This window comes from Nyctibius grandis, chromosome 9 (assembly GCF_013368605.1).
Source record: "Nyctibius grandis isolate bNycGra1 chromosome 9, bNycGra1.pri, whole genome shotgun sequence".
Taxonomy (NCBI): Eukaryota; Metazoa; Chordata; class Aves; order Nyctibiiformes; family Nyctibiidae; genus Nyctibius; species Nyctibius grandis.
This window is the reverse complement of record NC_090666.1, coordinates 38,186,787-38,199,303: the sequence shown is the minus strand read 5'-3', so window position 1 is coordinate 38,199,303 and position 12,517 is coordinate 38,186,787. Positions and strand designations below refer to the sequence as shown.

General features: G+C 35.8%; 1 protein-coding gene across 1 annotated transcript in view; it reads left to right on the top strand.

The window, feature by feature from the left end:
• The window catches only part of LRP1B (LDL receptor related protein 1B), a 570,912-nt gene that overhangs the window by 467,396 nt on the left and 90,999 nt on the right, over positions 1 to 12,517 (top strand). The window contains exons 60-61 of the mRNA XM_068407216.1: positions 386 to 585; positions 11,650 to 11,838. Of these exons, the coding sequence (XP_068263317.1) occupies positions 386 to 585; positions 11,650 to 11,838 (389 nt within the window). The remainder of the gene's footprint in view (positions 1 to 385; positions 586 to 11,649; positions 11,839 to 12,517) is intronic.

Here is a 12,517-nt window from a genome sequence, read left to right as displayed (position 1 = left end):
AAAAAAAAAAAAAAAAAAAAAAGTAACTAATACAATATTTGTTTAGTAGTGATGCCATTTTTGCAGAATATGAGATTCGCAAAGTCCAGTCTGGGTGGTACTTCAAATTCTAAGGTATCAAGACTAAGCAATTTAAATGCACTTTTTAATAATCCATAATGACTTTGATGAAATCACATCTGACATAAGGACTCTGCTATTCAAACCCTTTACGTTTAGCACAGTCATTTACAGACAAGTCTAGAAAGATCCAAAAAGATCTGAAAAATGGAAATGTTATAGAATGATTACTGATTTATTCTTGAGATCAAATAAATAAATCAGTTCTTTATTGTTACTATTTTTGCATCTCTAAATGAAGCAGCTGTTGTATTTTGTTTTGTAGATACTTATACTGGATTGATTGCTGTGAGTATCCTCACATCGGCCGTGTTGGTATGGATGGCTCCAGTCAAACAGTTGTTATAGAAACACAAATATCTAGACCTATGGCTCTTACGATAGATTATGTCAACCATAGACTGTATTGGGCTGATGAAAATCATATTGAGTTTTCGGACATGGATGGATCTCACAGACATAAAGGTTGGTCAACAGCTTTTTTTTTTTTTTTTTAGTTTGTGGGTTTTTTTGATAATTTTTAAAGTGAATGTGCTTTGCATGTTATAATTATGTAAAAACTGTAGTTTAAAACATTTTCACAACCTTTATTGATATATTTTTTCTTTTAATATTTTAAAAGTTGCTTTTCATAATCCTCTGTTATGAATGTGAATAATTTTTAGACATGTGGTAATACGTGTCCACGGAAAAAATATCAAATGAAAACAAAGTCTAGGAACAGACTCAGCCATCAGGGGCTGCCCTTTCAGTTCAGTAGTCTAGTGTATATTCGCCACACATGCTCTTGACCAAGTTACAGAGCCAGTGTAACTTGGCTGTTAAAAGTGGAAGAGGTGATGTCCTGCGTGCCATGTGTCAGAATGTGGCTAAAAGCAGCCTTTTCTCCAGCCTGGGCTGGAAATGCCCGTTAGTCTGCTCAGCATGAGTCAATAAAGAGACGAGTATTGCAAATGTAATTTGAGGCTTTCCTGGTAGATGGATGAAATAATAACTTTTGAAATACTTATGTAATGAAGTAATCTTTATTCCTGTGTTCTGCTTCTCACCTGGCAGATAATTAAAAAGCTAGTATCTTTTATCTATAAAGTGTTAAAAAAAAAAAAAGTTCTACACTATGATGAATAGTTCTCATATTCCAAATGGCATAATTAAAGATCTTTCACTTCAATTTGAATATATGAAATACTCAGTATCGGTGTGTTGGTTGGTTTTTTTTTTGAAAGAGTATTACTTGAGCTCCTTTCCACAAGCTTTACCCAAACCTCAGAAGTGCTGCTATCCTGGTAAAACTTCACGCGTTTGGGCTTTTTTAGGCTTTTATCTCATACTGGGTGCCTCCAGGTTTTCTCCAAACCGGAGTTCATGAAATAACTACTTCATTTTCAGACTGAAACTTCACTGTGAAATAAAAGAAGCAAAAAAAAATGTTTTCTAGCCCTTATATTTGTGAATAATAAGTTATAAATAGATAATGAACAATTCAGTGGCAGTTATTTGAGATGGTAGATTGGAGAGACTGCAGCAGTAGCTATGAGAGCTGTAAACATTCCCATTAATCTCAGCATTAGCCTCTATGGTTTTTGTACAGAGCCCAGGACACTCATAACCCGCTCACCTAAGCTGTACTTGCCCAGACATACCCCCGAGTGCCGGCTGGATTCCTGCTGACAGTCTATTTTTCTGACAGATGAAGCAAAGCTCCATGCTCCTCTTGATGTTATTCCCTGTGCTGTCCTGCTGTTTTGTTCTCATACAATTATCCTCTTACTCTTCTTTCTGGATCTTTCAAAGGAAAAAAGTAAATAATGGCCAATGTGTCTCTCTTGGCCCTAACCTGACTGCAGTGGTCAAACCTTTCTCGATTTTCTCTTTCAACCTGAATGTTTCAGAATTTTTCTTTCTCAGAAAATGTCCTCCTATCACTGGATTTCAGAAGATACCTACAAAACTCTAGTCATGTTGTCTTTGGTGTCCATTGCCTTGGTGTCCAGCCTGTGAATTTCTCTGGCCTGAGTGGGTTAAATCAGCTTCAACTGGTTTTATGTTCACGGGGTTAATGTCTTCCCCTGAGGATATATGAACCTAGAGAAGAAGGAAGCTATAGCTGCTACCAGTGAAGAGCAGTGTTTCATAAAACAAATTCTCTCTCTTGTTCCACAGAACACGACCACTGCTAGTTTTAGACAGCTGAATACGTTCATGACTGCTTAAGGAGCATGTCTGACTCTCTGGGTATCACAGTGAAAGTGTTAAGTATTACTGGACATTCTGGAGGCTTCCGGGCCTGATTTTTTGGTACCAGTTAAATATCAGAGGCAAGCTCCTTAAGTGACAGTGATGGTGTATAAACCTGGTATCATACGACTTTTAAAAGTACATATTATATATAAAGCATTCAAGCAATAAGAAAGTTTTGCTTTAGGAGAAAGATCCTGAGGCATTTAAATTATGTGGGAGGAAGATTTTCTGCTTAGCTAATGCTGTTTGTCAATTTCTGTTGTCAGGAGCTTCACTCAAAATGCGATTATCAAACCAAAATCAAGTTGTAGAAAAGTTTCTGTGGATTTAACAAAGAAGTGATAGAATTCTTGATGACTGAAACGGATCAAACATGCCTGTAGGTGCCCCAAAGGGTGCTCTGGGAATTTTGCAAGTCTCCTACATAATGATCAATTTGTCTTTAATCAGAATCTTTTCCCTGCCTCCCCCCTTCTCCTGGAACAAGTTAGCAAATAAATTTTGCATGACTTCATGTTTTAGCACAAGACTGGAAATATTTATGGAAGATAAAATTTAACCATTGCAAATTAATTGTCTTAGTAAGGGAAACTCGGAGAAGTTCAGTGTTTGGAGTTTAGAGGAGGTAAAACTGTGATCCCATCTAGCTTTCTGATATGAGAAACTGTGATCCATGTTGGCAAGCACTGAAATGAGAAAGATCGGTTTCATATCTTGTGATAACTGTGTTTCTTGAAGACTTATTGTTCACATGGATTTCATGGTCCATTTTCCTTTGTCATTTTGAGACCCTTTATATTGTCAAAGTTAACTAAGGGATAGTTGAGTTCTTTTCAAATGGAGAAGGATAAAGGCACAGATAGGAGGACTGTAAAATAGATACTCCTGGAGCAGAGAAAAAAGTCTAAATGGGGATCATGTGAGTGATGCAATCTGAAGTGCTAGTTATTGTAAGCCAAGTGTTTTTTCACCTGTTTCTGTGACCTTTGAGGATAAGGCTAGCTTGCTGTGAGTTTTTTCTGAGAATGTTTTTTGGATCTTAAACTACCTGTTACAAAATGTATCAGAAAATGCTACAGAGATTTCACAAGACCCAGCAAATAAGTACCTTGTCAGAATGGGTGGATCTTTTATATAAGAAAGAGATATTATTGTATGAGATAGTCTGTGGTGTTCTGTGCTGTGTGCTAGATACTTCTTGAGGACAAACAGAACAATCTGTGGCTAATTCTTGACATACTGTATGTTAAACCAAGGAGTGTTTATTCCATGCAGTGGGAATTTACATGTATTTTGGAAATTTAGATCTTAGTGTTAACACTTGTTGCAACAGTTTGGGGTTTTTTTTCTTACAAATCTTAAAGTTTTTCCTGGAAAAGAGAACATCTGCTGCTTTTCTCTTGTAAAATTCCTCCTCATTTCAGTAGAGAAATAGGCTTTTAGAATTGTCAAGAGAGTCCTAGTAAGAACTTTGAAAACATGCTAACTAGGCCAGAAATCTTACAGTCCTTGGGAGCTCTTCTTGGCGCTAGGGGCAGCAATGACCTTTCTTATCTATTTGAAGTTTAACGCTTGATTACGTAAACTGTCTTTAGAGCTTAGCCAATTTATCACTGCAGCATTCACAAATGTTATGCACCGTAAATGATTAAGCAAGCATTGAAGCACTAATCTGGCTAAGTACTAAGCTGGTTTACTTCTGTGAGCTTTAAAAGAAAACATTTAAGAATTTGTCAGACTTAACAGCTGCTTTTGGTTCCCACTGCCCAGAGGAGATGCAAGCTCCGCAGTTCCCTAGGTATCTGATTGCCTCATGCAGGTTTTCCTATCCTTCAGAGCTCTTAAAACCCAGAAGTACCTACCATTTTCCCATTTCACTCTTTGAAGATGTGAATTTCAGTATAATGAAACTATAAAAGAGGAATCTGATAGTCCACTTTAGGAAGCACGGAAGCTTCTCTGAGCTGAGATTAGTCTTTAACTGTGTCAAGTTCTCTGATGTTCTATATTGTAAAACCAAAAATTGAGCACTTTGTTACTTCATCTTACAGGGACATGAAAATTAAGCAATGAAAAAGTGTTGAACCTTAAATGAACTGCGTCTTCATAAAGGACTTCTGTAGCTGTAATGTAGTTAACAGAGAAAAACTTTCCTATAGCATCTCAATTTGAGAGTACCTTTTCTTCAGAATTGGCTTCTGCCTAAGTGTTTACAAACTGGTGTACATATATGCAGGCTTTAAAGTATCAAGTATAAGAGGGTTTGTAGATTATAACCTTTTTTAATTTTTAGTACCTGTAATTTTAAAAAATTGCTAATTGAAAGGGCTTTGTAGGTAGAAAGTGAGTATTTATGTCTAATTCTGAACTCTGCTGCCAGAGTTTTATAAAAGAGTAAATCCAGTTATTTATGAAATTGTCCTAATGTAAAAGTAATCTGAGATTACAGAAACCAGTTTCTTCCAGATTTGTACTGCAGTTTTCATAGCTCAGAAGTTAGAGAAGTCTAAAAAGAGGGTTTCTCATAGCAGATGAGAAATAAACAGTAGTTCTGATATTGCAACAATTTTTTCCCAACTTCTGAGGAGTCTATAGAATTACTCATTATAGCCACATCTGATAGAACAAACTGATAATTGCTTCTCCTCCACTATTGCATTCTAGATTCAGTTTTCATAATTGTTCAGATAAAATTCTCCAATTCTTATGTCTTCCTAAATATTTTTATTTTATTGTATTCTATCTCTTTTAAAGGATAATATTCAGGAAAAATACACAGATTCACCTATATTAAAGGCAATTCAGACAGTTACATTACTCTAAGGTTCCACAGTCTCCAGTTTATGGAGCCCAGTTTATGAAGATTGCCAACAGGTTGGTTTCTGTATCCACCACTGTTGCTGTGATAATATGTCCAAATTTGATTAGAATATAAACTTCTGAGAATATTTTTTCTACATGATCATAAAAAAACTGGGCAGACATTCACTGGTAAAATCTATGACGTTTCCATATTAGCTGGACATGGTCCATCACAAATTTTAAGGGATGGGCATTACTTTCCATGCAGTTCTTGTCACAAAGCAACCAGAACAGAGAACATAAAATACAGTTTTTCTTGTGTCACAGTGTCTCCCCCTGTTCATATCAAAGCAATCAAAAATGGGAGGCAAGAGGCAGCCTCCTGTTTTTGATGAAGAAAGTTGCAGTGTTGAACAGCTCCTACAGTTGCAGTAGCAGATAAATGAGATAAACCCAAGAGGCCTAGCAGATTATGTACTCAGAATTGGATGATGGAAGGAGATAATCCGGGCAGGAGCATGGAGAGGCAAAGATGAAGGAAGGAATAGCTTTGGGGGCAGAGTGGGGATGAATATTGAAACCGGTGGCAAGACACGGGTCTAAGGTGTAGGGGCTGCTAGGCATGCAAATGGTCTCTGTAGATTTGAAAATGAATTAAAGAATCTTTGAAACCCATTAGCGCACTATGAGTAATTCTACTCAAGTAGTGACTTGTATATGTTTGAGAATAACTTAATCACTGCTGTGGCAATGTGCTGTTCTGTACTACTGCGGGGTTACTGACATAAACAACTGCTCACAGTGAAATTAAAAAGGCAATAAAACATTTTGAAGTGGGACAATCAAATATTACAGTCCTAGATTTGATCAACTGATTTTATAGGCAGATTTTTGAAAATTTATTCAACTCTTCTCATGGTATCATTACAAGTCATATATAATAGTCAGCTTTAGTACCACGGATACATTTGTGCCTTAAGATGTTTAGATTCAATTTTAAGTCCAAATGTTCTGCTTCTTTTGTGATAGCAGTTTTGCGACATATAACAATTTTTATGTGAGTTTATTATACTGAGATATTATCAGTTTTCACTATTTCACTTACATTTTTTGACTGACAAAATACCTTACCACTTAATGCTAGGACCTGTATCTTCCATACTTAACCCAGTATAGATGTGTGATGTACATATTACATTTGCAGAAAGAAATATGTATGCCATGCCCATATTCTTATTAATAATGTCAGTAATTATCATCCTAAAAGTGTATTCATATGTATTTTTTTTTCTCTGAAACATGGCTTCAGTTACTGGAATTAATGTGTATATTATATGAAAAATGTTTTCTTCTGTTCATTGAGTTTGACAGGTTTGGTTTTTTAAACAAAGTGTTAATTTAGTAAAAGTAACAGTGATTATAAAATGTCTCATCTTTTAGAAAAATTAGTGTTTTAATGTAACATACTTAAATTTAATTACATCTATCAAAATTACATACTCTTTCACAAGCTTAATAGACATAATCTTATTGTCATTATTCATTATTAATGTCATTGTCTAAGCACTTCAAATCCTTTATCACAAGGAGCAAGTACCAGGAGTAAGTACTATACAGAAATAAAAAAAATATTGACTGTTTCTCAAAGAGGTTACAAGTTGAATGTAAAATGAGACAGAAATGGATATAAGGGACTTCAAATGGAAGAGAGGGCAGTATGGGGCAGTAGTTTCAGCACGAGAGAGGATCAGCACTTTCCAAGTTTATTTGATTTTGTAGCTAATGGCTATTTTCTTATTTTGTAATGGCTGTTTTCTTAGGTGTTGTTCTTCCTTGATGCAGTTTTTTTATCACTGGTTCTGTTTGGGTCAAGATGTCAATAGGCGTTTTATTTTTATGTTATTGACGTTCAGGAAATCAAGAGTTTCAGAGAGTGGAATGCAAAATAATGTAGCCTGTTTTTTAAGATTTGATCACCAGTGTAAGTTTTCTGTCTTTGGGTGCCAAAATTCTTAAACAGAAGCTGCTCTAATGCCACAATGGGGGAAGAAGGTCATTTAAAACATTGCTTAACAATTAATTACCTTTAGCAGTTACTTACCAGCACTGGAACCCTAGCTGGGTGAATGCATTTTTGGGAGGAGCATGACACGAATCATTCACCCATTCCCTTCTTTGGGAATGTCTACACTTTGCACAAGGGCATGGCAAGGTTGTAGTCCCTTCTCTTTGAAGGGGAAGGGACAGATCTCGTTCTAGCTCAGAAGTGAAGTGATCAGCCAGCTTCAGCTTGAACAAGAGCCAAACGCTGAAGAAAATCTAACCTTGGTGGACATGATAGAGTACAGATATTTTTGTAGTGTTTATTGGTTAGAAGTCAGCATTTGTCCTTTTTAAGGACGCTTTTTCTTGGCACCTGGATTTTACCAGCTGACAATGAGACCTCTTTTTCTTGTTGTTCATTTTAGAGTATTTGCTTTTACTTTTGGAAATATTTGTGTTTCAGTAAGAGCTGAGTGAAACTGGACTTCACTTCTTCTGTTTGGCTTCTTCAGTAAGCATATTGTGTACTTAAGAAGTCCTAGGTGGCATGATTTTCCACCCTGAAATCAAATGAACATTGTTTATGCTGAAGTAGAGGTAGTCAGAAAATATAATGGAAACAGAGTTCACACAAGAGAAAAATAGGCATTTTTATCACAGATATGACTTACAGCATATGAATTTATATTCTTGGATCAAAATGCAGGGGGGAGAGGAAGAGACGTACATTTTAAGTCTCTGCATGCTTCTCACATGTCTGCGTAATTGTGTTCCCTCTTATGAAGATACGTGGCTCTTCTTCCCTTAAATTCATGCAGCACTTTATCTCCCTTTAGTATGTTACCTATTACCATTTTTATTTGTGTTCAAGGATCGAATAATATTTATTTTCCACTGCTACTGATCTGTTGGAAGCCTCTCCTTTTTTTCCCTTTTATTACCCCCCTATATTTCTTCTTCCTTCGTTCTGCAGCTTTCTGATAGGCCTGTGCATTCTTTCTCTTTTCTGCCCTCTCTTTCTTATCGCATTTCTCATCTTCCTGTTGTATGGTCAAGTACCGTTTGGGATTAGCATTCAGTGTAAGAGAATTCATGATTTACATATAAAGTAAAACCCCAGTAGAGAACTAGAGGTGGCAGTAGGAGGCTGGTTAGAAAAGGAGGGATTGGAAGGGACTCGCCCATCTCTGGTAGGAGGAGGCTGTTGTAGGAAAGGGAATCATAAAGCAAATTTCAGTTGTGGTTTTTCCTCAGAAATTACTTAGGGTAGTGATTTTGCATTCCGTGTTTTTTGTCCCTTATAATTGTTAAGTTGTTGAATATGCCCCCATAATGCATTTTATTACACACACACACAAGGAAAAAAAAAAAAAAAAAAAGAGCAGGGTCTTGAAAATTAAAGTAGTATGTTCTGAGATGTTCTATATCGTAAGCTGTAAGAAATTGAGTGACTGAAATAACTGTTTCGATCAGCTGAGTAGTGCTGTTCAGGTAAGGATTCCTGCAAGGGGCTAAAGGCACTTCTCACCTCTTCCCTTACGCTGTGGCAGCTGTCCAGTGTGCCCGTCCAAGATGATGGAGTCTGAGTCCTGTGGTGGTTGGGCAGTTGTCCCTTTTCTGATGGAACTACACTTCAGTTCTAGTTGTTGAGATTTCTTCATCTGAGAGAAAAGTAATATGCATGAGTTACAGGGGATTATTTAATGATTTGATGCTCTTAACAATGAGGGGGGAAAAAAAGCATGTGTTGTAATTACTGGTCTAGTAAAATACTTATGGACTGCTAGAACCGTGTCCAGTGGATTACTGGTCTGCAAGTGGGGTGTTTTATTAGTTACTCTTGCTGAGATTTTTGTGATATGGGTTTGGCTTCAGTTTACTTCAACCCAGTTTTTGAAGCTTTCATAGAGGCTATAGGGTGACATTGTTATGAGAAACCTTAAACTGAAAAAAAAAAAATCTATTGAATACATAGGTAATTCTGGAAAGTAATACCAAGTGAGTGCAGTTCTCATGGCTGGCTGTTAACGTATGACTATTTAAATTCTTCATGAATTTGCTTGTGGCGATCTGACCCTTATGTTGGTGTAATGTTATTTTTTTTTTTAACTTTCTTAGTAATGGATTGTCAAGTAGACATCTGGATTAAATGTTTTCAAATAGGTGATGCAGGGGAAGCGGAGCTACTTATCAGTTATGACTAACCTGACTTTACTTTGAATTTGCAGAAAGTAGTCCATTTTCACAGTGCTTGCCAAAGAAGGGAGAGCAATTAGTCTTGCTTTCCTTGTTTAAAACTGTGATTAACACCATAACATACGCTGTGAAGTTAGTAATTAGAATTGCAACATATAACTAATGTATGTCATTTATGAAGAGCTAGATCAGTAATGCAGCTAAGGTTCTCTTGAAGTTAAAGGAAAGACTGAAGAAAGAAAGTGGCTGTTTCTTCTACTACATACATTTATGATAAATCAGTAGCTGTCAGCACCTGAAATTTTGGAAAACTTGAAACACTGATGTCCTCAAAGGCAAAGAATAAAGAGCATAAGAGACTATTTTACTGTTCTATCAGAAAAAAAAGATGTAAAAATTCCCTCACAGTTTTGTGTTAATTTTTTTTGCTCATTCATAGTTGACGTGAACTGTAGATTTTATAACCTATTACTTGTCAACAGTTCTGATGTTTCATTCTTTGCTATATGCTAAAAGTGAAAGCAAAGAAAAATAATATTCAGGTATGATAGAACTATTCCTTAACATGCAAGTAGTTGATCTAATTAGGTGATAATACATATAGGTCTTCCAGTGGACAGACAAACCCTGCTCTAGCCTTTGGCTGTTTTCCCGAATCTAGGAAGTTTTTTTTGCAATTTATTGTGATAAATCCATTGGTGAGAAAATTAGGAAAAAAGAGGAAAGAATAAAGAGAATCAGTATAATGGAAATACCTGTACTTATATTCTTGCTTTGTTGTACTTGCTTTGTTGCTTTGTCGGAAAACTGAAAGTAATGGTACTTGAATTCTTTCCTTCCTCACTCAGAGGAACAGGATAGCGACAATCGCTGTGGGGAGTGATTCGCTTCTAGTTTGTAGACCCCCTGTTCACGATGGGATTCTATAAATAAGGGAAATTATAAGAGCTTTTCTTGGGGGTACTATGTTATGTAAGGAACCATGCCAAAGTTGCCTACATAATAAGTGCTAAAATGAAGATATCTTTGCACTTTGACTAATTTCTCAGAAATGTTATGAAGCTTTTTAAAAGAATATCATACTGTTATGTCAGTATGATGGCTATGGTATATGTAAACATAAAAGAAGGGAAAATAAGCAGCGAGGTTTCCTTGACCAGAAGACAACATACCCTACACTATTAAAAATTCCAGCTGGAATTTGAGATTTCCAACTCTATTTAAGCTTGATCCAGGTAGAAAGATGAAGCTATTTTCATCTAAGAAAACAAGGTAAAGATGTTAAGGATATACTGGTTAAAAATGTCAGACTCATTGTCAAATGTCAGATCTGCCTGTTCAGCTGTATACATAGTTAGAGGGATTCAGCAATAAAAGATTATAATTTACAAATTGACCATTGTGGTCAGGTATTCTCCTGTGATATTTATGATTACAGCTATATACATTAAAAAAAAACAAAACAAAACAAAAAAACACACAAAAAAAACCCCAAAAAACCCCAAAAAACAAATGGAGTTCAGTTTATGTTTACCAAGAACAAATAGTTCAAGATTAAAGAGTGTACAGCAGAATAAAGGGTGTTCCAAAGCTTTTTCTCCCTTTTGTCCTTCCATCCTTTTTTAAGTGATGTTGATTCATAATCTTGTGATATTGTAGCAATGGGGTATTATCATCACTTCATGTATTTTTTTTAAATTGTGTGGTTGGTTATGCTAGGAATATGCAATAAGCCCTTGTTTATTTTAATGAAAACTTTTTTTTCCCATCTCTCTTGTCAATATATTTTGCCAAAATAAAATACTATTAATTGCCTTAAAGGGTGTTAAACACAGCGTATCTGGAGATGTATACCTTACATCTTGGGTGTTTTCTAATAACTTTTATTCCCATAAGACAGCAAATTAATGTTGGCCTTCTGTAAAGAGTAGGTTAGGTTATATTTATGTTATATACTTCTTTCAAACTTAACATATCATTGGTTTAGAATCTGGAGGTGATTTTTGTTAACTGAAATTCCTTCGTTTCCTTAACACTGATTGGGCCGATTCTAAGCAAGCAGAGCTCGTACCCCATCCATCTTTATCGTAACTGGTAATAAAGAACCCTCTAGGCTTGACATATTGTCATGACAATTATTCTGAAGACATTATATAGCAGTTGTATCTGTCAACTCATGCAGTATAGAATATTTTAACTTGCAGACTTCTAAGAGTGAACATTAATCTTAGCATCTCTTCCTTACAGTACCTAATCAAGATATTCCAGGGGTCATTGCACTAACATTGTTCGAAGACTACATCTACTGGACAGATGGGAAAACCAAATCGCTCAGCCGTGCCCACAAAACCTCTGGATCAGACAGACTATCCCTGATTAACTCATGGCATACCATAACAGACATCCAGGTGTATCACTCGTACAGGCAACCTGATGGTAATTATTATGTCTATGTTTTCTGTACAGCACATTGATGTGTTTCACTTAGTAGCCAGTTGCTGAGTTAACGGAAGCTCATTTATCTGCAGTGATTTATTTTGGTTTCTGTTCTGTTTCAAAGTGTGGAAGTTTTTCAAATTAGCATTTTTAAACATAAATCTGTGATTTATGTTGTAAGTATATCTGGTAGTAAATAAATATGATATATCTTGTTCACTGGCAAGATACCAATTTGGGTGCTTAAAAGTTAACTCGAATACCGACTGGAAGTAGAGAACTGTTAAGTTGCATTACAGTACAAGTTACCAGTTACCAAGACGGGAACAGCGTGTTATGAAAACATGTAACTTTATTATTTGAAAAGTAAGAGGCTGTTAACAATACAGAAGAATACTGTTATTTAGAAACTTGTTGGACTGAGGGAATGTCAGAAAATGTAGGCGTCATGATTGCGTCTGATCTCCTGATGTCCCTGTGTTTGAATCGTAACTGGATACAATTTGGCACTTGACCTAGATAAGCTAATTTTTTCTCATTATAAAAAAAAAAACTAGTGCTTTTTTCTTCCTCTCATTCTCTCAGTATTGAATCTACATCCATAGTAACAATTAATTTTTGCATACAAAAGAGAATAATAGCTTAAAGGCAAAAGGAAAAGTTTGCCTCTTATGGGTTT